Source organism: Tubulanus polymorphus, chromosome 2 (assembly GCF_964204645.1).
Source record: "Tubulanus polymorphus chromosome 2, tnTubPoly1.2, whole genome shotgun sequence".
Classification (NCBI taxonomy): domain Eukaryota; kingdom Metazoa; phylum Nemertea; class Palaeonemertea; order Tubulaniformes; family Tubulanidae; genus Tubulanus; species Tubulanus polymorphus.
In genome coordinates this window covers 4,400,579-4,426,314 of record NC_134026.1, presented here as the reverse complement: position 1 = coordinate 4,426,314, position 25,736 = coordinate 4,400,579, and the positions used below count along the sequence as shown (strand labels likewise).

The 25,736-nt window shown below is 38.5% G+C and overlaps 1 protein-coding gene across 10 annotated transcripts; it reads left to right on the top strand.

The window, feature by feature from the left end:
* The first annotated feature begins 1,268 nt into the window (after positions 1-1,268).
* On the top strand, positions 1,269-24,937 carry LOC141898816 (5-hydroxytryptamine receptor 1A-like). Of its 10 annotated transcripts, none has more exons than XR_012618601.1 (7): positions 12,581-12,600; positions 12,679-12,800; positions 15,610-15,680; positions 15,898-16,007; positions 21,298-23,329; positions 23,434-23,626; positions 24,398-24,937. XR_012618601.1 is itself a non-coding variant. In XM_074784933.1 (5 exons), exons 4-5 carry the CDS (start codon positions 15,929-15,931, stop codon positions 22,839-22,841), a joined length of 1,623 nt encoding a protein of 540 aa, XP_074641034.1. In that variant the 5' UTR covers positions 12,581-12,600; positions 12,679-12,800; positions 15,610-15,680; positions 15,898-15,928; the 3' UTR covers positions 22,842-23,427. The 10 variants fall into 10 exon arrangements, 1 of the variants encoding a protein (XP_074641034.1); XR_012618600.1 differs by having other exon boundaries at positions 23,820-24,937; XR_012618596.1 differs by having other exon boundaries at positions 23,434-24,937.
* Positions 24,938-25,736: the final 799 nt, after the last annotated feature.

Here is a 25,736-nt window from a genome sequence, read left to right as displayed (position 1 = left end):
GGCGTGGTTATGATGGATAATAGCGCGGATCGCGGACAATAATGCCGTAGCGTTGATGACGGATAAATCGGGCTCTACCGCTGATTTCGCCGGCTTTCAAAAGGCAGATCTGACAGAGCTGATACGGTTCCCACCGCACAGCCGTCACAGAATGTCCGCACGAGTCCAATCAAAATTCTTAATGCCCCATATCTTTATTGGGGAAATGAATAGGTTGGTGAAACGTGGTTGTCAGTTGGTCTGCATCTTCCCAGAATGTAAAAGCCCCCCGTTGGAGAAACAATCACTTTGAAAATGTGACTGGAGAAGTAGAGCGTTCGTGTGCGTTCTCTTTTCGTCCCCAATTACAAAAATCTTGAAGGCGAATATCGGCCAAATATGACCGAGACTATCTCCATATTTTTGCGTGAGTTGCGGAGGAAACTTTTTGCGATAGTTCCGATGGTTTGTAGCGTGTTGGTTATTCAACAGATACAGCCACTGCATGACGCCTTGCTAGCGGTTAATCGCCGAATGGAATGCTCTAGTCTTGTTGAAAAGATTTGAAATCCGCACTCTGCTTGCTGCTTTCATTCCGAGCGTATAGATCTAATGGTTACCGTTGTTGTGTGCAGACATAGATTTGCGATTTGCGTGGATTTTACCGAAAACACTACGAACTAGATATGCACGTAGAGTTCAAGTAAATCTAAAATTAGGCCTTTCTATTTATGGAGAGGAAATTTTAGCTTTTTTGTTAGTTGTGTCGTTCGAGCCAGGACGAATGCGCGCTCTCCCTAGTTTCCCTCGATCAATACGTTAAGCTTTTTCGACGCGTCATTGTACCGTGAATGGGAGACACGAATAGAAGCCATAACTCAGTCGAGCCGGTTCGTACAGTGGTGCCGATATTCCACTGCGTTCACACGCGCGCGACGTTATCTTTTCAATAGTAACCGAGCGCGGGTTTGTTATACATTCGCATTCATTATGATGATGGTGGTAGTTCGAAAGATGTCACGCGAATTATAGGTCTTCTAGATCGGTTTGGAATAGACACAGGACATCTATACAGTGTCGCGAACCTTGTGAGGAGCCGCCCTTCACCGGAGTTACAGAAACTTACATCATTCCGCTGATTGTGAGTAGGCCTACTCAGACGCGCGCGCACGCACGATTAACGTCCGGTTCCAGAAACTTGCGGATCACTAGGTCATGCCGCATCGCCTACGCGCAAGAGAATAGTTCCATCTTATTTGTCGGGATCACAATGCCACTAATCTTGGAATACATACTTTTCCTGTAATAATATACTCTTTTTTGAGTGGATTCTATTTTCATAATAGAATTATTAAAATCAAGCAAGGAAACGGTAAGTATCAAGATTAACTGTATTTTTCAATATGATGTTTCAAATTAGTTTCGGTATTGTAAGGTAATAATTTCTTTGTTTAATGAGCGCGAGGGTAATAATGTGATTGCGGTACAGAAATGTACGCGTCTATCATTTTCTAACAATAAGTGAAAACAAAGATGCCTGATACACCCTACTGAAAGATTCGACATATCTTTGTCAAAGCACACGTGCTTGCTTTAGATATTCTAGGAAGAAGAGAAACTGTTAAACTTGATAAATTTAAAACGCTATAGCGCGACAATACTTAGAACAAGCTGTTCACCATTTCGACCGATCGTACATCATACATATTCATATGCTTTTGGAACAGAACTGGGATGTACCTAGACGCAGCCGACATTAGTCATTAGTTATCGTATCGGTTTTTTCGTTTTAATCCGTAACAATTCTCGGAAAAGCCTTATGCACCATATTTATATATGCATATATCGGATCGGGTGCTAATCGCCTGGAGACAATCGCGTATAAATCTATCGATTGGCATCGATTGCAATCGAGGTATTCAGGGCTATCTATATAACATTAAATTTCTGGCGTCAATGGTAATGATAATCTGTGGTTATATCATAATTTTTACACCTGTAAGAATAATCAGTTCATCGTAGAGAATGATTAATAATCAACATTTTGATCGAATATCCGATGGCAAAATGTCATTTGCAGTTGGTCGAGGTTTTCGAAGCAACCACGTCTTCTATTGAGCAGTTTTTTGTCTTCCAAGAAACGTAATGGCGACTTGGCGAGATTTCACTCGCATCTCTCAACACTCATTGCTACCGATTCAGGTATTCCGTGCTATGATTGACGTAGTATATATTCGATGTGGTAGTTTTCAGCTGTATGGTTTCGTTCTGAAAATATTGTGTGAAAGTATGCTATCAATTGCCACACTGGAATAGTACTGGTGCCAAGAGGGAACGCGACGAATGACATGCAGCAATCAGCGCTGATGTAACCATTCGGTGTTCATTGTTCCGTTCCCCATCCATTACATGTAGAAAAAGCGGGAAAAAATCATGAGTCATCTAATAATATCATCATCTAGACTCTCAAGAGGAGAGAAGTCCGGATCGATGAGCTCGCGTATATTAATGCATATTCACAAATATTATTCTGCTAGCTCCCGCGTCGTTACAAAATACTCGCGTTGTTGAAGATTCCAATATCTGGTACAAACAAGCATCACCTTTTTGATTATCCTTCGATGGCAGCTTATAAATCTCTTTTAGTGAAATCGAGTGAAATCTATATGCTTTCAACATTCTCTTATCAACTTGGGTTGGAATATTTTCTTCTCACTGTTGTGAGCTACTATACCACCGACCGACGTGACGTGTTTGTCGTCGGTATCTTAGACAGAAACCTGTAACGCTTACTATTTTTTCATCAACGATCAGTTGATAAAGCCCATGGGCTTCGTTTAGATATATACATAATCAGCACTAATCAACGTACTGACGGACACCAACGATTCCATTATTCAAAACATCACAAAATGTCTCATCGTGGTAGACATACCACATATCCTCGAGACAGCTTGATAAGGGGCATAAAAGTCACTAGTCTGGTGTGAAAAATTCTGGATGAGTTTTGTCGATAATTCATATGCAGTATAGTAGTATAGTGGTTGATACGTTTATCACCGACCACGCGATTTTTTAAATCGTTCAGTAGACGTAGCACTAGTTACATTGCCCTTTATTGATGGTGGCAATAATGACTATTCAACCAGCTATAACTAAATCATTTACTATTAACATTATGATGGTGGCTTATCGATGAAAGAAATACGTATCATTAGAAATACCATTGATGGCAAATGAAGGAATTTTTATGTATATTTTCCACAATAATCATGTTTTATCACATAGTCATATAATTCTATTCTAATCATATCTATGAATTCTATTCTAATCACCATTCCTTAATGAAATCTTCTGGTCTTGAATAGAATCATATTTCCATTCGGATCTTACTAAAGATGTTCATTTGTTACGTATTTGAATTTTCAACCAGTGCAATTCTTATAAGAGATAGTGACGCATAGGCATAAGGATATTATATTACTTAGATAAGTAACTTGTCCTTAGAATAAGGCCAACCGTTTTTAAGAAGTTACATATACGCATATATCAGTAATCATATTATCGAAGTCGTGCTTGGGCGAACTTTTTACACGTAGAATTTATACGTTTGTTATAACATACAATGTTCTCATTACAATATTCGAAGCAATCGTCTTTTATTTTTAGAAACACGCCAACAGATTAAATTTATAAGGCTATGAAATTTCTATAAAAGTCATGACCTTAACGGATTACTTATTTTAGCATGAATTAACGCTAAATCTAGGTAGAACAATATTCGTATATATATATTTATATACGTGAACTTGGCCATGCTCGTTTGCCAGTCCCCTGAAATCTAATTTGAACAATATATACACCGTTTACGAAAATAGAATTACTCCGAAAGTGCGGTGGTCGATGGTTATCTGTGCGGAACACTTGCTATCGGTCCGTATACTGATGGGCTATTTCTGACCGGCAGTTGAACATCTCTCATTTCACCGCCTGTAAATCCTGTAATTAAGGCGCAGTGATTAACTAGCCGCGCTCTAACATCGCGATTTCTGGTTCGGCTCGAGCGCTGTTGTAATTGCATCTCTAACCGTAGGTATGACTATCTAATTAACGTTCGAGTTTATTTCCTCTTCAACCGTAATATCAACCGCTCTCTTAACCCCTTGTGCCATTTTAACATACAGCCACATCAACACTGGACGTGCGATAACTATGATTGATTATCCGCATTCAACTGATAAAACAAAATCTTATCAAACCATCTCATTAAGAGCCGCGCAGATACCTCGAGAGGCTCAACCATGCGGGGTTCTAAACGGATTATACAGTCGTCCATCGGATCATTATCATCAATTTTGTAACGACGCCTTTTCTAAACAACTACAACTTAAATATGAAATAGCATCACGAAAGGTCTTTCAGGTTTAAGATAACTTATTCGGTTTTGTTGCGCGTTCTTGATGAATTCCCGCATTGAAGTTCCGTGATTCGTTGCATGAAATTTCTATGCCAAGCCACATTCAGCTATTATACATTACCATGTAATACTGCTCTATTTTATGCCTCTATTTATTCATGAAACATGGTATATGATTTAATTAAACAATCATGTAACCTCATCTTTATTCTATTCATACATACAGATTCCTTACGCGCGTTCGCACACATACCCCGGCATGTTCGCGGATAACGATTTCTTTTCGCTCCAAGAGAAATGAAAATACAACAATTTACAATAGATTATTCGGGCAAATTCTTCGAAGTAGAATATCGAACTATCACACGCTGTCATTAACATCATTTCATCCTTTTCCTTTCGTATATAGAACTAACAACAGATGTCGCGAAAATTGATTTCGTTTTCTTGTTCGCTTGTTGTGCGTTATTCATCAAAACCCTTGATACATATTTCATTTAAACCCTTTGCGCACGAGTAGGCCTACGCGGCCCAGTCGTATTTAGGAACACGCCTATGTAGGATTCTATTTTGAGTATATTCTTGTTATGCGTGTAACAACTTAATATAAAAACGTCCACGGGGTCGGTTGTTAAAGCTCAACGCACAAGATGTATTGGGGAAAGATTGAAACACAGAAATACGAAATTAAACATGTCTGATCTCGGAAACATTGTTTTCCCAGAAACCATATCTTTCGTTTCTCGTTGCTCCCAAATGCACACGAAGCACGGAAACAGAAATACGGAAGCAAACATGTCTGAGCTCGGAAACGTTGTTTCTCGTGTTTCTCGTAAAGGTACACGACTTAGGGAAACGCTCAGAAACATTTTTCTGCCTCATGTTTTCGTGTTTCCTCGCGTCGTGGCGTTGGGCAGAACATCGAAATTGCGTCACGATTATTTTTGAAGAATTTATCATACGAAGAAGCTTCCATCGATCGAAATTGAACGTCTCCCGCATCTGTCTGACTTTTTCGATTTTAGCGTTGAAGTCAGGAATTCCTCGGCGATTGATATTCACACAGCCCACACGCGTTATACTGGCATAATCAATGTTCACGTCATATCCGGGCATCTTTCAATCGTTTCCAGCTTGCTCGAGTATTGTTTACATTAACAATTGAAATATTTGCCGGATTATTGGATATTTGATGCCCGAACGTTGCAAACACCCGACTGAACGCTTTAAAAACGTGATCGACGACGGCGAGGCATCCGTCGAAGCCCGCGAAGATTTCGTCGTCGGTTACTCACATATCTTAATATAATATGACGCGACGAGAAATTCGAAGAATCCAATTAGATTAAGAGCGGCGAGAGGCCGAACGAACCAACTGATATTTCCGATTGAGATCGGGCGCGATATTGGACCGTTGACGGGATGAACTTCTTTTCGGCAGAAAAAATTACAGAAGATTTTCCCGTGGAATCGATTTGAAGAGTCATAATTTCAGTTACCTTCGTAGGCAGAATGGTGTAGGTGTGTATGAAAAAGGTATCTGGTTTTTAACCTCATCTGTCGCGTCTCGCAAAGCTAACAGCAAAACGAAGCTAACGAACAAATGTGCTTACAGACGAGTCCGGTAAAACTAATGAGTATTTTTTTCTGGTCTGGTATGGGATACCATCTGTTTCAGAAGAATATGTCACAGTTATCAGGCGATGTTACCACACCATAAACATATTATTTGTCGTGACTATTCGGTGTGTTGCGTGTTGAAAATATAACACACTTGCGGGTGATAGAATTTATTAGTATTTTATTGCTATAACAAGTCGTTAATAAAGCTACTCTTCACATTCACAATGCACACAGATTATCCATGAATTGATATTGCGACTTAGCGAAGCACTTCGCCACGATATGTTTTATCAATTAATAATTTGAAAAATTAGAAACCAATGACAAACGCCCATCGATATGATCGGCCGATTAAAAAACGTAAATCTTTCGAGATATCTATAATCGTGAGATCGGCTTAGAAATTCACAGCGAGCTGGAAGAACAAAAACATATTTGGGTCGCGCATAATAAGGACCTTTACTTTCGAAGATCATCCGTAATCCTGACTTCAAAAGATAAGCGTCTTATCTTTATCTCAGCCGCGCATGTACGGGGAGCTCAGATTTCCGCCTACCTCCGCGAATTCTATATATTTTCAGACAGTATTGTCTTCACACCTAATGTAATTTCAACTGGTGTTATTATCATCATCAGCTCGTGGTGGTCTCGGTATTCCCAAACCACTGTCGCTGACACGCATAGGGAAACTAACTAGTGGCCCAATTAGGTTTATTCGATTTCATACTGGACCTGAAGAGGATGAAGCGATAAGGGCCGAAAAAAACTATGTAAACATCAATTCTGATAATTGGCCTCATTTCTCATTCGTCGACGTAACACTCCGCCGGGTCTAATGAATTACTTTTGAAGCGTATATTGCTTGCTTTCGTGTTAAATAAGGATTAATGTATAAACGGCCACAAAGCGATGAACTGGATATAAACGTCTCAGCAGGTGTAGCAGATTCTAATTGACGCAGACTACACGAGGACACGTTACACAAACTGTGATATTTATTTGTCGTGCGCTATTTGATAACATTTTTTTTCGATTTCATTTGATTGCATTGGGATATTGGAATGGGAACCAAGTAGGTGACCTGGGTGGATTGAATAGCGTAATCCGACAACGAACGCAGAAGTCCTTGCAGGATGACCAACGTGGGGAGTCAAGAGCGCGGGATCACGCGCTCCCGTTTCAATTCTTCCGTGCCCTTTGAAGATACAATGGCAATTTTTTTCAGGGCACATTTTCCACCCGAAATAATTCAACAGCAGTCCGTAGAATGAGATCTAGATTGAATACTCTAATGTCCCTCAAGTGCCTAGAAATTGTATGAAAATTCACTGAAATTTCAAAATGTTCCAAACCCTTGTTTTGGCTGCATGGATACTTTATTCACCCTTTATCAGTATATATGCCTGTTTTAATCTTTGTGCTCCTGTCAAAGTCTGCCCCTGGATCCACCCCTCTGCATGACCAATGTCATGACTAACGGGACGCGTGACGCCTGTGCTTTTCACGTTAATACCCGAATGACGACGCCCAGTTCCACAGTTCTGAATCAAAGATTTGACTCTGATTTAACCCATTGAAAATGTACTTTCTTTAATCTTAACTCACAGTTGATTCTTACTAACTACTGTGGAACTGGATCCAGGGTATCGTACTGTAAATCGATTCGTACATTTGATTTCGATAATTGCCGATTAACATTCCCAGTGCCGATAGCCAGTCCACGAAATTAGAGCAAAAGCCTCTCCAAAGCACCTCATTTACGAACTAATTGCATTTCAGATTACCAATGACACCTACGAATCTGTATGTACTATAGCTCGGCCATGATCCGGTGGCCCTTTATAACTTGAAATTCTGACCGACCGAAATGCGCCCTCCTCAAACACGTTTATGTCATAGTTCTAGTCTATAAAAGACGCTTATTCGCTCTTTGTATCAGGCAAAGGAGTTCAAATCTTTGAAAATGTACCGTTGCGGGAGAAGTTTATCAAACGCACCTCATTAACAATTGGTAATTATCATTGGCATTTGCAATGCCAGCCGGGAAGTTAACCTCGGTGTGAGATAAAGCGTCAGGCGTTGTTCGCTAATACGTTTCTGATGAAGTGATGCCCGAAACAGAGATGGTGAAACCTATTACTTAAACCAATCCTTCTCGTAGCTAAACGGAATATTTGTTAGGAGTGCAGCAATGCCGAGTAAAACGGCTACGAAGAATAACTAGGGGGCTATCAATGATCAGAATATCGAGGAGGCGCGTTCCGCGTTGACCACTCCAGGTGCATATTGAAATTATAGCTGCCTGCATATGCATTGATCCTAATAAATTGTTTCACTTTTTGTGTGTTAAGGTCGTTAAGTTAGCTTTATATCTGTATCGTTGTATTACAATGCATTCGTATGCACGAGTATATGAGACCAGGTGCTACAGCTGTCCCGGCCGTTACAGCGTTCGTAACGATATTTGAACATTGGAAACGCACGTGGATCGCTTAGGATTCAGTGTCGTATGCGAAACATTTATAACTTTTTTGGGACTAGTAATGCTCTGCTTAAATCTGAGTATATGTCAAGAGATTCTACGATATTGTGTCACTCTAGTGACCTAGTTGTTTGTCGTTGTTGCAATATGATGGCCTCATTTGATTTCGCGAAGTGGTTATCGGTACATTATCAAATCTAAGCATTCTATCGATACTTATGACTGAATAACATGTTTCGCATGCATATGAGGTTGAAGCTCGTATTTTGGGTCAGTTGACAATTATGACTATGTATGTGATGCTTGCTTTCACAGTTGATGATGGTAAGACCTTTGTCGCGTTCTTCTTATAACATAAGCTCGCTGCAGCTCTCAAATCCCAGTTCACCGCTTGTACATGGGAACTACGAAAAAATGGAAGAACCAAACAAACTTCCAAAAAGTTCCAAATTATCCGGTAGCGTGTCACTGTAATTTCATCCGTATGGCATTTGCCATGATAACAATACTAGCAAAGGTAGCTAAATGATAGTCGGTATGTTCAACAAACTGAATATCTGGGTTAAACGTTTTATACATAGATATCTTTTTAATTTAATTTAAGAGTTATGCCGATTTTTTTCATGTGTGAGTTTAGCGTGCACCGCGGCGTATCTATTCTTGATATGACGCTTTTGGATTTCAATTCCGATACGAGAATGCTCACGCCTGGAGTTAATTCAAAATGCTAAATTCACGATTCTGTACCAAAAAAGTGCGGATTGAAACTTGACTGGGGCTGAAATCTTATTATCATTTTCAATAAAAACCTCTAAAGTCACAACTATTAAAACGCCTTTAAATTTCTATACATAAATACATTTTTCTTCGCTTATATATCCAGTTAAAGATGACCAAGAAGGCCTTCGTCAACAATCTACTTCGTTGCGTATACGCCTCCTACCCAAATCTTGAAGCGAAGTTTCAAATTCGCACTTATTACATATCTCTCCTTTGATACCGCACACTATTCCAAAAATAGCATCTGGCCTTGTATCTGCATCATTTACAATGGAATTGTACGTTATGTATTCCCCCCTTCCTTGATGCTGCGTATAGTTTATTATATATATAATATTCGTGTAAAAACGGGTTAACTAGGTTTACCTAGTACTTCAGAAATGTTCGTATCGTATGACTTGTTCGGGTTCCGTTATATTAATGCACGCAGGCAAATAGTTTGTTGTCAAATTATCAGTTCATTAACTGGCACATTTTTATGACCGAGAAAACTGTTTACTGAGACAGATCGAAATATTACGCACGGTATTTTGTGAATGCTGCAGACTCCACATGTTGCTTATTTACACCTTGATTACCATTTTACGCAACAAATGAAAAAGAAAACCTTCCACTGAAGGACACTAGATATATAAGTGCTGGTTTTCGGTGAGAAATTCTTTGCTTGTTCACTAAAGCTACTGTTTTATTGTTATTCTTAAGATGTCAGCAAACACCCCGCTCACTCTGGAACTAGGTCAAGCCTATTGTACTTTAAAAAACCCGATTGATCACCGCATTTACTGTCGTTTTAAGTTTTTCTACGAAATTACGCTGGAATTGATATATTGTTGCATGCGCATTATAAGTAAATTGTAAAGCAAATAGAAAAACAAAATGACGCACTAATGGATAGCAGTTGTTGATAGCTATGATTTTTAGATTAATGTCATGTGGATGTTGACGTAGACTTCTGAAAGAAATAATGTCTGTAGATATTAACAATGCTACTGTCAAAAGTCGAGAGGTACGTCGTCAGGCAAATATCGTTGATTCAGATGTAGCCATGTGTGAAAATACCAAGGTAAATACCAATTGTCAATTTTTCGAACGAGAACTGTATATTTGTCATAAAAAAAATCTTAAAACAAATGTTTCGCGACTCGAGTAACGTTCGGTGCTACTGCTTCGTTCAGTATATCAAATAAATCGAGTGCCGGGTGCTTTCACGACGCGTTTTGAAGCCGAAATGTGAACTTTCTGTTTGTTCTCGGCGAATACGCAATAAGTTTCTTTAATTACAAAAAACCACCATCACACTCTTACGGGCCTTAATAACAATACGAGAAGTGGATTGGTTTCTTAAGATGCTACTTCTCTAAAAGCGGCTTTCGTGTTCTCTTTTTCGTCGGTATCAAGCGTAGTTATTCACGGTAAACGGAAGGCATCAGATCAAAGGCCCGATCGCAGAAAGCGGCCGCGTCTTCGTCGTTTCTTTTTTGGGATAATCAGATTATATTGTGTGGAGTACCGAGGAGGTGTCTCGGTTTTATGTACATATCTGTAATATATGAACGCGTATACGTCGTTACAATTTCAAGTTGATTTGAGTCGAGCGTTGTAAAACCGGCAAACGTATTCCCTAGGACAGCTGAATTATGAATGATATAGGCAGTGTTAAGTGGATCCGAAGCACAGTGGGTATATGCTGAAATGTGATCTTATGTCGTATATTGATATTTTCATTTGCTCTGCATGTTTTTTTTTCATTACATGCAATCATGCAGTCGCTACATACCGTACAATGCTAACTAAGCGATCGTAAAAGATCTGAATTCATCTGAGTCTTGCTCAGGTAGCCAAACGACACTTACAAGCCCGTTGACTGCAATAGGTTGTTCAGTGTTCGATTTTGAACTGCCTGTATTTTCCGTTGAACGTCCGGTCGGATCGTCGGAGAATTCATGCAGATATTCGGACATGACGTCATCGATCATGCCAGGTTTTCGCGATTTTGAATTGAAATGATTTTTTATTCACGCCATCAGCTCGGTTCTCATGTGTAGCGTTTAAAAAATATGATGATATTGATCGTGACGGGTATATTAGATATTTCTATTGGCTTTACCCCGCTCTCTCTCTCTCTCTCTCTCTCTCTCTCTCTCTCTCTCTCTCTCTCTCTCTCTCTCTCTCTCTCTCTCTCTCTCTCTCTCTCTCTCTCTCTCTCTCTCTCTCTCTCTCTCTCTCTCTCTCTCTCTCTCTCTCTCTCCCCCCCCCTCCCTCCCTCCCTCCCTCCCTCTCTCTCTCCCTCCCTCTCTCACTCTCTATCTCTGCTTCGCTCTTTATTTATACAATATACATAGTATACTATACATACATATACATAATACATGTAGCATCTGTCAGATTCTAGTGACACATATTATTTAACTTTCTCTAAGTCATACAATTGGCCATGAAGTTACATAACTGGCCAAGACGTCAGTGAAATACATATCGGCAATTGGCAAAATCTGTATATCTATTCTCGAATGCACATTCGATTTTCCGATAATCAGATTTGAGACCCTATTTGCTTGATACGTCGTGAAATCGTATACTTATATTGACATTATTATACCCGCGACAGTAGAATTTGCCATCACAATTTCTCGCGAACAGCTACTCCGATTCATTGTTTATTCGCGGTGTCCGGCGACTTTAAGGGGTACTAATAAATACGTTGACAAGCCCGGTGAACGGAACACCAACAACTAGGATGGACGCAGGAACCGAAGTCGTGCACTGTATTGATTGGTGCTTTACATATTTTTTGCAATGCAAATATAACTTGACATTTTCCATCTAAAATTAGCTTCTATCGAATGTTGCGCGTATGACTTTTGCGTTGTGTCTACATTTTACATGGAAATCTTCGAATTCGACTTGACTAGCTTCGTTTCGACGTTTCGTACGCATACTGCGACATCGATCGGCATTTGACGACGACAAAATAATGCGCCGGCAAAGACCTGTGATGCTATAACGTACTGGCGGCGAATGGAACTAATTAGAAGTTTGCAAATGTTTTTCAGACATGTTCTCTGTACAAGACAAAGCGGCTTAGATAATGACGCGCAGTACGAAATTCAAAGGTCAAAGAATATAATAATCGACTAAAAAACTGATAAACCAAATATCTATCTATAAAACAAGCGTTTAATCTTATCTTGTAACTTTATGTTTTCCGTTGTGAATATTACGGCATATCCTAATTTGCAATCACGTACGCGCTGCCTTATATTTAAAGTCCAACGGCTTTGTGTAAGGCGCATAGGGCTGGCTCTTCTTAAAACAGCAGGTAAGTAAGTAGCTCTACTGGCGAGATTCGTTTCAATAGGTTTTGGGATTTCAATATTAGCGAATAATCATTACAAAGGATCTGCTGCTGTGATTTTCTATGATGCGGTGCTCGATCGAATCAAAATTAACGTTTGCTCAAATACAATTACAACGTCGAAAGGCTCTATGATGGCAACTGGTCACGTATCGTGCAGGACTGTAAGTACGTTCTCTGCGAATTGGTTTATGGCTTGTTATTGATACACAGGTCTTGCAGGAAATTGAACGAATATTTCGATCAAACAGTTTCAAACGTGGACACATTGAATGTAATAAAACACGCGTCCCTTTGATTCCTAGAAATAGAATATGAGTTTTAGCGATAAATCCATATGTCATACGATGTTACCAGCGACCAGCTGTCACATGGATTTCATTACTATTTTACTTTGCTTCGTTATTAAAAAATCGTTTATTGCTGCTCTTACGATTGTCGACGATAGATATTAAGCCGGCCAGCAGTTGTTTCGCGAAACGTTTCATTCAAACATTGAACGTAAAGCGAGTATTTTGGGAAATCATGCGATATGTACTTTCACTGGCATTTTGTTATCTCATCTCGTTGTTCTTATAATCAAATTATACGTGATGTATGAACTGACTGAATGTTCTCTGTTTATTTCCGAAAGAGCATTAAAATTCATTAATTCCAAATGTTTATTATACTATCCAATATGTACGTAGTTTGGGAGTACATAATATTTTCAGCTGGTCTGACGGATGCCTTTGTGGTATTGATTAATGGTAATGACTGCTTTTTGCAATTTGCATAAATATCGAATGTTGAATATAATCATTTAACTGCGATTTGATGGATTGAAAATCATATATATCCTTACGCGTTGGAACATATTTTTGGTTTTTCTTTTCTTTCCGTGGAAATCAGGTCAATAATTTTTCCGTTGGTTGCAATGGGAAACCCAAAAAACCAGCTATCCCTACAGATGGTGGGATGATCATTAGGTTGATCGTTGTCAAAAGTTGTTTCCAATGAACATTGAACTAGAATTTCAGACTCCCGAATACCGATTATATCATCACAGCACCCACCAAATATACAATACTTTCATTCTTTTACTCGGATATCGGTATGATGAATTCATTCAGATTTGATTGAAACGTATGAAAAAGCCGAACGCGGACGACCACGTCTGCTAGCGAACCTTTCGGATCCTCGCCTGCCATACGTGTAATCCTCAATTGCCACAGTAGCACTGCGGCGTACCCATTTACGTGACGGTTAGATGTGTATGCGTATAGAAATGTGGAGGTTATTCATCTAAATTCTATATCAGGCGAATAAAATTCATCAACGAATGAAAATGCCGATCAAGGATTAATCTCCGTTCAATGCACGATCGATTCGTATGTGCGGTTATGTTTTTGTTTCTGTTTCTATAAGCCAGATGTTTTTGATCGCAATCTTGAAATGAAGTCGCCTGGTATAACCCAATCCTCGGCGTGAACATTCGAGCTGTTCGTTGACCGCTCGTTTATTAATTCTCGCATCGCATGTCCGAGTAACGATATAATGAATACAATGATAGCAACAACGCGACCCTATCATTACTATATAACTATTCGAGGACGTCACTCTCGGTCGCGATCGACATTCGCTATTAAGACAGACCTCCGCGGGTTAAGACAATCGCTAACCTCGTTTGTCCAAAAGCGAATTTTCTCAATAGACCAATCGATTTCACTGATATGATATTCGCCTCGGGGTAGAATAAACATCATAGTCAGTAGAGGTGACACATCGGTGGATCTATCGCAGTCAAAACCGACACGAACGTAAGAGTACAAAAGTGCAAATAAGGTAGAATGTTTCGAAGAAAATGGCCCCGCCATATTGGAATTGAAATGTGTTGCTTTCGTGCCCCAGTTATTGGCCTTGACATACATCACACAACGCATGCCTTCCATCTGTCGATCGATGAAATTAGATATTCTTTATCATATTCTAGCCGTAATCTTTTTAAGAACGGTTCGCGAAAGCTAACAAGTCGACTTAGATTCCAGTAAATGTATTATGTACGATATACCGGTATCGCTGTCACACTATCTTGTCTCCTATAAACGCCTATTCGTTATAGATTTTATTCTTTCCTTTCTCGAATGAAAACCCGGATAGAATTTGGGCGTTTATATATATACGGCTATCATCAATTCTAAACATATGGGTGTAAACTGGAAACCCTCGACACAGTATTACTGGGTTGAGCGTTTCCATTTTACAGATTCACCCATATGTTAGCTATCGATATTTATTATGCGCCGTACTCTATGTTCCTGTACAATATGCCTACCAAACGATTTCAGGTTTTCCATCCTATCTTGCTCACATCAGCGCCGGTTTCTATTTTTACACCGGCTTCATATCAATGTATATCAAGAATGCTTTATCGTTAGCCTTTTTAATATAGCCCGTTCGTTCAGTGTTGTTTTGTTGTGATTAGTGGTGAAAGGATTTTTTGTTTTCTCGAGCTCTCAATTCACACCTGTACCTTCCACATATTCTCTCGACTTCGGTAATTTCACGTGTAAAGCATCTACGAAAATGCGAAAATACGACAGTTTCCGTAAGCCGACCTATATCGCTCTGCAGAAAAGAAACCTTTTTGCGAGTATTAGCTATCTTGCGTAAGACGTTTCTTGGTACAATGATTAGTTATCAACGCGAACGCAGAAAAATCTATTTCTGCAATGCTTCCTTGGGATTTTAGAGCACAACAAGCCTTGAATCGCTTTACACCGTTAAAAACATCGCGGGATATTGGACTGAAAAAAAAAATATTTCTACCATTTCGCAATCTTCCGTTATTTCTTTTTACTGTGTGGCTGTATCTCGGTTGGTTTAGATTTCGGTTTTCTTCGCAAAACCTAAAATCAATAGAGCTTAAATTAAACTCCGACATTTACAATCGTTTTAACTCACCTAAAAGGTTTTGTACTTTTTTCTTTGCAGATTGCAAGTACCACCGCACAATGATCGTTCAGGAATCACGAGAAACATTGGAATTGCCTAGTCAATAAAATGTAAGACAATTAAATATTTGTTAATAATCGTTTTTAAAGCAAGTTTGTTTTCACTCTCGTGGTGTACGGTTATGAAACTTATGTAATATATTATTCTGATGCGTTAAGCGTTAAGTGGGTGGTTTTTGCCTAAAATACCTCTTCCACTGTTCACTATTAATCATATCACAACAGTCGGACGATTATTAAAGAAACTACAAGAAACAACGTTTCGCAGTATATTTTAGGCTATACGACCCTCTGTAAGCATGTATCTCCCATGTCCCGGATGTGCGCAGCTTGAGAAATTGCTGAATTTCTCAAAGCATCTGCTGGACGACACGTCCCGTAAGTAATTACGATTCGAATCGCTTTCCTAGGTTATTTATTATATCATAATATACGTTTACGCTTTTCTTCACAAAAATGTTACGTTACCCTCGAACTTCGAAAAAAAAGGAGCCAGCCTTTAACGAATCGCATCCGCTCTAATACCGCCGCTGATAGTCTCCTTCTACGAAACCCCCAACCGCCTTATAGTCAGCCAAGCGTTCCGGATTGTCGAGGTCACGACTTGCAGCATGTTGCATGTTTTACATTCCCCGTAAACAGTTTTAACACGCATCTGAAATCAACCTCATTAAAATGTCGGCATTTGTATTTTGAATATATTTATATACTCGATGTGTTATACCCTCACCATCTAACACATATATACATACACGCAAACACACACAGACCCTTCCCACGATCTAATTATATTTCGTTAACGTGTTTAATTTTATGAGTTATATATTTTGTTAACAAATAATCAAGATAAGCGTGACTATATATGTTTGATCGCTAACCGAATTATTTCTAATACTTAACTCTGCCTCGTGAAATAGATGTCTTATGATAGCTGTTGTTTGAAATACCTTTTAATCGTCTCTACGTGTTTGAATATGTTTACATCTTTGTACATTTTTCCCCGTTGTATATACCAGTTTCATCGTCGTGTACTACAGGTAAGAGATAAGACGAATGAGTTCTTATATTCATATTTCGTCCATAGAAAGTAGATGGTGTATGTACATATCATACATGGGAGTAACTTCTCAACATTCCGAGTGGAATACTACTCCTTATTTTCAGGTGTCTAGGCCGTGAATGACGAATGTCTTAAGATAATGTTCGAATTACGAAATATAGTGTATAATCTTACGAGGAGGTCATCCTGTACCCTCTCGCTTCTGATAGAAGCATTATTTGCTGATACTTTGACTGCCTTAGATATCGTTTCTTTGTAACATACAAACACGGACTTCGTTTTAGAGTCTATGATACAACCTAAATCATCGAATTGCGTTCGTGAATTTCGTTTCGTAAACTAAATCCCCGGTGACTCTCGGTAAAATGTTTGTCTCAATTATCCGGCGTATGCAAAGGTTTCAAAAATTCAGAGTCAGTTATCTCCCGTTTGGGTGTAATTTCTAATGAATAATAATCGTGATTAACGCGCTCGATGTAATTGATAAGTTGCCGTAAGTTCGACGCGTCGACCTCAGCTGCTAATAAACCATTTAATTAACAAAGTTTTATTTCTGTTCGCGATTATCCAAAACTCTAAACTGTCTTATAAATCAATTTTGAATAAAACCAGTTTCAATTACTGGAATTTATTAAGTAAATAATGTGTAATCTAAGATGGAGCGGCGGCGGCGTTTTGCAGATTCCAGAGATTTCCTTTTCGCTGGCTAGGACGGTATTTCAGCGTTTTGCTTTTACACAACATTGAGTATATTTTCCGATCCTCTTTTGTGAATTAACCCGTTAATAGAAATTATAATTACTGAAAGCTCTTGACGACATAAACTGCAAAGAAACGCATTATAATACGCATCGAGACGTAAGTCAGAAACCTGCAGCATTTTGCTTATAACTAATTCATCTAACGATTGGGAAAATTGGGCTTAATTACGGCCTGACCAAAGCCATGATTGCATTGAAAATCCGTCCGTCCGATTATTGTCGTAATACGGTGAGTGAATCTACATAAACTAGATTACAGCGAATTACAGTGCCCCTCACTGAAGCACGACGGCAGCACAGTTATTATAATACCTCTCCCCGTGCCACTATTGTCGATATACAGTACTGTAACGATCATTCGTATATTTATACATATTTCGTTCCCGTTCGTCGTCGTCGTCGTTGTCGTTGTCGTCGTATAGTTATAACCGCGGATTATATACATGTTATACACGATGATTCTTGTGTCGAATATTTAAGATGATACGCGGCTTTCACAGAATGGAAACTGTGGGCAGATATGTAAGTATCTATGATTCTGAAACCGGAGGAGGGCATCTGATATTGATGAAATGCGTATTTTTTCTCACGCCGATGGAATCTGATATCTATGTATACATACGCGTATTAGATACAAGTATGTATTATACACGTTATATGTTTTTGAAGACTTTTATGTCGAATCGGAAGCCGATGAGAGACTACGTACGCTAAGAACACCGATACTAAATTGCTTTCTCATGCTAGTATGAATGTCCTGTTTAGATTTGAAATATATCGTCGATTTAGCAGTGACTTCTATATCATATGTTTTTCGAAATAAATCGTGCAAATTAGTTGTCGATCGTAAACAGATGGTAAGATGTTAGTAGACGTTGAGCCGTTTTTAGACTTTGTCAGTAGCTTTCCATCCCTCATATTCGACACTGCAAATCACTATATCAAACGGATAATCGAATGATAACTGTACTACGCAGGATTCTAAATGGTATAAATTAATGTCAATTGGAATAGTTTTTACTTGGTGTGACTCACTCGAACCAAGAAACGAGAAAATGACGGCGTGCTGAAATACTTGTTTCCATAAAAATTGTTGCACATTAACGACGATAGTTCACTAATACCTTACACGAAAAAAAAATATTTCATGTTTCACGTAGGTGATTTTATCTAACACGAACTCGTTTCAGTAAGGATTCCATTGTTGTGTCATTCGAAAACTGTGCATATGGTGCCAGTCTATCTATCTTTACCAAATATGAAATAAATGTCACTATCGCGGTATTGAACTGGTGGAAGAAGTTGATTCATCTGAACTCGTCCAGTATTCCGAATGGGAAATCCATCGGTTCAGTGCAATGGAACCGGTCCCAAAGACGTTGGGATAGTCAATGTTTGAAAGTTTTAAAACGAAAACTTATACTGAAAATTCAGTATATTTTGTTTCAATTTTTGTTTACCTTAGTTGTAGGCAATTTAGGAATTTACAATTATCACTCAACAACTGTGGGTCTGCGTCCAGTGTTTTAGTAAAGTAGCTTGAGTTATATCAAAAGAATATTGTTGTAGGGCAACTGTATAAACATCGGTTCCTATTTCTGCTTCTTTTCCAAAATTCTCCAGCGTGTAGAAACTGCATTATTGCAGTTGGAAATGACATGTGATTCGATATGATAGAGTTGCCTTCATAATATAATATTGAATAATGCAAACAACGGGAAACAATCGACAATTATTGATTTAGTAAAATCTACAACGTTATTTTGCATAATGTACAACCTTTCGCAAATATTGACAGTTGGTGCTAAAGTGATTTACGAATTACTTGGGATCGAGAAGGGATAGAATATAAGTAGTTCCCTGAAACTTGAAGAAGAAACGCGCGTTTAGCCTAATGTATATCTTCCTTTATATTCCACAGGAAGCTTCAATGTAATTGATAAGTTGCCGTAAGTTCGACGCGTCGACCTCAGCTGCTAATAAACCATTTAATTAACAAAGTTTTATTTCTGTTCGCGATTATCCAAAACTCTAAACTGTCTTATAAATCAATTTTGAATAAAACCAGTTTCAATTACTGGAATTTATTAAGTAAATAATGTGAAATCTAAGATGGAGCGACGGCGGCATTTTGCAGATTCCAGAGATTTCCTTTTAGCTGGCTAGGACGGTATTTCAGCGTTTTGTTTTTACACAACATTGAGTATATTTTCCGATCTTCTTTTGTGAATTAACCTGAATTAACCCGTTAATAGAAATTATAATTACTGAAAGCTCTTGACGACATAAACTGCAAAGAAACGCATTATAATACGCATCGAGACGTAAGTCAGAAACCTGCATTGACGTTGGGATAGTCAATGTTTGAAAGTTTTAAAACGAAAACTTATACTGAAAATTCAGTATATTTTGTTTCAATTTTTGTTTACCTTAGTTGTAGGCAATTTAGGAATTTACAATTATCACTCAACAACTGTGGGTCTGCGTCCAGTGTTTTAGTAAAGTAGCTTGAGTTATATCAAAAGAATATTGTTGTAGGGCAACTGTATAAACATCGGTTCCTATTTCTGCTTCTTTTCCAAAATTCTCCAGCGTGTAGAAACTGCATTATTGCAGTTGGAAATGACATGTGATTCGATATGATAGAGTTGCCTTCATAATATAATATTGAATAATGCAAACAACGGGAAACAATCGACAATTATTGATTTAGTAAAATCTACAACGTTATTTTGCATAATGTACAACCTTTCGCAAATATTGACAGTTGGTGCTAAAGTGATTTACGAATTACTTGGGATCGAGAAGGGATAGAATATAAGTAGTTCCCTGAAACTTGAAGAAGAAACACGCGTTTAGCCTAATGTATATCTTCCTTTATATTCCTCAGGAAGCTTCAAGTATCGAGAAGAATGCGAATCGTAGTCTATGTTATACCTATTACACACTTCTCCGTCAATGCACCGTTTAAAGATGAAATAAATTCAATATCGTTCGATAGCTCCGAGCAGAAATGTTATATCATATTACCATCAAAATTGACGCTTCGCACCTGAAACGGTCGTTAAAACCGATATAATAAGTCGATAAATTATATTTGATACATTACATTATGTACGACGATTCGTATCTCCGCCAACATTGTTCTGGCTGCTGCTCGAGCTAAACGTGCTATAGAAAAAAAACCCCTCGCATGCAGAGCTCGAAATGTATACATATCGTATGCTTGATTTACGCTCAATATGAAACGATCAGTGTATTACTTTAGAACGTGTATATAATAGTATCGTTATTAGAACGAGTCGAGTCGAGTTGCTATCAATAAGCTTTATATGGAGTGATTGATACGGGCGGCTCCACGCTCCGAGTATCGCAGTCAAAACGCTGTTCAATTATTTGTTAAAAGAAATGATGCATTGCACTGCAAATTTGCGGAAAATACAGCGACGTTTGTCGATGATGGTCCGGCATTTATCATCGAACTATTAACCACGCATTTGATATAACGTATATTTGCTTTGTTTGCATTTACAACAGGAGTGAAATACTAACGTCGTTGCGTAAAGTAGCATTGTTAACTTCGGTGTTGTTGAAGCACTGAAAAAATTCAGTTTATCAAAGAGGAATATCCCGCATTTCTTAGTAAATACGTATGACTTCTTATTCGAACACTTTCGTAAAAAGCTAGTTATCGACTAACGATTGACATGTTACGTGCAATTATTTTCTTTCAGAATTTATTTCATTTCATTACACGTGCCTTTGTTAACCCGGACAACGTGTCTCTCTCTCTCTCTTCCTCTCTCGTTTATGTCATTCTAAAATACCATCCTCTTATCTTTTTCAGCATACAGAACCAATGAGCCCAATATCAGTATGCTAGGTATCAATGACGGGAATACATCCACGGTTGGTTATGAATTTGATAGCACCACAGCGGATTTAGCTTTTTTCGGAGTCAATTGTACTATTAACGATACCGAATGCTTCGGCAACAATTTCACGAACCTGACGCTGGCAGTAGGGGAAAGTCGTCCGGAACCGTACACGGGATGGCAAGCTGCGCTCACGGGCTTGGTCCTGTCGTGCATAATCGGTGGCACAGTTGTCGGAAACATTCTCGTCGTGTTGGCCGTCGCGTTAGTACGGAAACTACGGACACCGTCGAATCTACTGATCGTATCGTTAGCCTTAGCCGACATGTCAGTCGGGGTATTCGTGATGCCGTTTGCTGCGATGATGGAAATAATGAAAGGTTATTGGACGTTGGGTGAGGTTGTGTGCGATTTCTGGGTTTCGTTGGACGTATTGCTGTGTACAGCTTCCATATTGAATTTATGTATGATCAGTATAGACCGATATTTCGTGATAACGCGGCCGCTGCAGTACGCTATAAAAAGAACTCCAAAACTCATGGCGATGATGATCACAATAGTGTGGGGTATGTCGGCGTTGATAAGCATCCCTCCACTTTTTGGTTGGAAGCAAGAGTACAGGCCGAACGAATGTAACGTAAGCCAAGAGATCGGCTATCAAGTTTATGCAACATTAGGTGCCTTTTACATACCATTAAGTGTCATGATAGTGGTTTATTATAGGATATTCAGGATATCAGCTCGATTAGCCCAAGCTGAAAATAAATCGAACCCACGGGGTTTCAGTGATCATACCCCTAGTGCACCTCCACCTGTTAATGACACGCGTTCGTCGTCCGGTGGCGGCAGTTCCGGATTGAGATTAAACATATTCAAACGAAGTAGCGAGGCGTCGGACACGAAAGAAGAAAACCACAACTGCCCAAACGGTTCGGCGAAGCGCGCCTCCAGGGACTCGAACGATGAGAGCAGAATCGAAATGCTACCGCGATCGAGACGTAAAATTGGGTTCAAAGGTCTTGGTCGATCAAACAAATCATCCGATTCAAAAGCGATTAAAACGCTCGGAGTAATTATGGGTTGTTTCATAGCGTGTTGGCTTCCGTTTTTTATACTAGCAATTATAAGACCTTTCGCGGGAACGTTGAGGTTGGAGATTCCGCCGTGGGTCACAAGTTTATTACTGTGGTTAGGTTACCTCAATTCGTTAATGAACCCAATCATTTATGCTAAATTCAATCGAGAATTCCGAACACCGTTCAAAGAAATCCTCTTATTCAGATGCAAAAGTATTAATAGCCGGTTGCGCACGGAAAGCTATGCCGAACAATACGGTATCCCGGTCCATCTTAGAGACAGTTTACGAAGAGACAGCTTGGGGGTTGGCAGACGCGAGAGCGCTAATCGGGACAATTACCGCACTGCCGAGTCCGTCGTGCGTTGCAATAACCAAGGAGAGACTTCAGTCCATCTAGGTAACGGTACTCCTCAGACTGCTACCGAAGAAACTGTATAGCAGTGAAAGAAGCCAATTAATCTAAAAACCATCATCAAAATCAATCGATTATTGCTTTATTCCTGCCTAGCTCATAGTTGTGATCCGATATGCCCATCGTAACAAGGGCTTGTAAATAATTGTTCATCTGTGCCAATTCATTCATATACTTATATATTATCATATATGTAATCATATACATGGATATATGGATATATGTATATGGAAAACCTAAAGGAATGTCCACCCAGCCATTATGGATACTTATTCTACCTGTTTTAAATACTTATTATTTTGTGCGCTCTATCATAATGAGCTAATCCAATGTGAGCCAACTCTACTATTCAGATTAGCATAATCATAGGGTTTCGCTATAGTTTAATTGTTTTCTTCTATTTCGTTTATGCAACGATGTATTTAAAACGCACCAAGCGTCGTGACGATATCGATATCACTGTAAATGAGACGATTTCGATTGGGCCATTTTCAACGCGGCTTCATTCGAATCGGTTCGTTTCTCTATCTCAGAGTTTTAAATCATTTCGAAATACTTAACATTGAATGCTTATTTGTGATGTCACCGAATGCATTTTTCGTTTATATTTTCTATTAGCGTTATCGAAGGAGGCCTATCTTTTACATCGAGACATATGAACAGCTACTTATTTCGGGATGGCCCATTGCATGCCAGCCGATATCTTTGGTTTGAAAGCCTTTCCACGATGAAAAAAGAACGTTTCATTGGAATACATATCGCTAGTTATTTGCACAACTCGACTCTCAAGTATAGTCGCCATGAAAGGAAGGCAAGTGGGTTGTACCACTGTTTACTAGGCCAACGTGTTATAATAAAAACATGTTTAATGATATTGTACATATACGTGTATCCTGGGGGAACATATGAAAAAAAATATTATATTCATGTCATATGTTTATGGACGGCCTATGCATCGCTATCGGTTCTTATTTCTTCGATATTGAATATTAATTTCATAACAGCTCGCTGGCCCACATCGGACTGATATCCGATAAAAACTCAACTACACGCGTAACTAGAATCTGTTTCTGCTACGTCCAAATTTACACCCAACCCTCGCAACATCGTGCGCTATCGCTCTGACTATACGGTCACGTTATATTTTGTTTTAAGTTTTTTGATATTGTAACGGTGGTTTTCGTTAATATCGAACGCATAAAATTGTCCGTTTCACGGTCCTAAACAGTGAAAAATATATCCCATTATTAGCTTGCGTGCTTGTTTTACTTTGTCTGTGACTTTGCCGTTATGTGTGTCATTGGTGCGATTTGTACGAATCAAGTGGTGCTAAAATGACTCCTGCATGTTTCCTAGGAAAAAAACAAAATAAAATGTATGGATGATATACATGAGCGTGAACAATCCTGTGTGCTATAAGATAAAAATGTGTTATAATTAGCGTTTGCACATGATTCTTATCAAACAATCCAATGTAAATTACAATTAATTATCGATTAATTAACTCTGAATTAATTCACTGTACAGAAAAGATATATGACGAAAGGTGTAAATGTTAATAGTGTATAGTTTTTGTAAATAGTTATGTGAACGTGTGTACAGGAAAAAACTATCAAATGTTTATCATAAAATGGAATGCGTGAGGGCGTGCAAAGACAATAATCTTGATGAAGTCACACAACGAATCATCCTTGAAGACGACACCCGAAGAAAAAATGCACAAAGACTATTGACGTTCAACTAAACAAAGTAAATTTTGACAATCATATCCGGATGACTTATTTTGGTCGAATTCTGATTCTACAACGAGTCGAACAACGAAACGGATTCTTAAAACGACGCGGGCGCTCCTAGCGAGGGGAGGCCCTTTTCATTGTAAATATAATATTCCCCGTGTAGGCAATGAGACTGCGTCTATACCGAACGAAAATTAAAACACAAGGCATGATAATTTAGTCTGTCCAAAAATACTGTTGTACGTAATGTTAATTAAATGTATAAATATGTGCTGTTAATTATTCGTGTTACTATAGGAGAGTCTTTTTCAAGGACGATGTTTTGAATAAATATCGAGAAAAATACCTGAGTCAGGGAAAACAGTCATAATATATAAATATGAATATAGAGCTATATATATATATATATATATATATATATATATATATATATATATATGTATTTATATATATAAATATATATCTATATCGAATTGTATTTCGAGGCGTATTTCGTTTCTGCCAAATAAGTGGTCATAATGTTCATTAGTTATATATGTTCGCAGACGTTTTTTGGTTCGAGAATTAGGCGTGTTAAATTAATTACTACGTTATTTGTTAATTAATTGATTAAGCGTTTTATTGCGTTGCAGTACATTTACTGGGTATTTTTAGTGTTCAATTGATCAAATTCCTGACGCGGAATAAATGGATTCCTATCATTTTAAAGGGCGTCATTAGTAGCCGTAGTAAAACGGGAATGGATTCGCAATATAGTGGAACATTGCGTAACTGTAGAGATACCCTGTCCTTGAAACATTCCTTTAACATCGTTAAAGCAACATACATCGCATCATCGTCATTATTCATTTTCTTACAGTATCCACATTATCCTGTAGAGAGTAGAAAAATAACACAAAGAAACTTAAATGGCCTGGTTAAAATACGCTTCGAGCATCAGCCCTTTTATTCGATAGCCTTCTAAATTCTGAGCGTTAATTTCATTCTTTACAAGACTTCGTCAAAGATAAAGTAAGCATGCGAAACATTCGGTGCGTGCTAACACGTAGAATTTACAGTTTCTGTCCAGATTTCAAACGATGTACAACACTAAATACGCACCATTCGAAATGTACCATGTTATTTTAGTAAATCATAGTATATGTTTTAAGTTTATTATGACCTACGACAATTCATTTTACGAAT

Bases quoted from the DNA above. Each gene is read 5' to 3' on its own strand.
- LOC141898816 (XM_074784933.1), top strand. From the start codon at position 15,929: ATGTATCTCCCATGTCCCGGATGTGCGCAGCTTGAGAAATTGCTGAAT. The intron at 16,008-21,297 runs GTAAGTAATTAC...TATCTTTTTCAG, and splicing joins TCTGCTGGACGACACGTCCC to CATACAGAACCAATGAGCCC.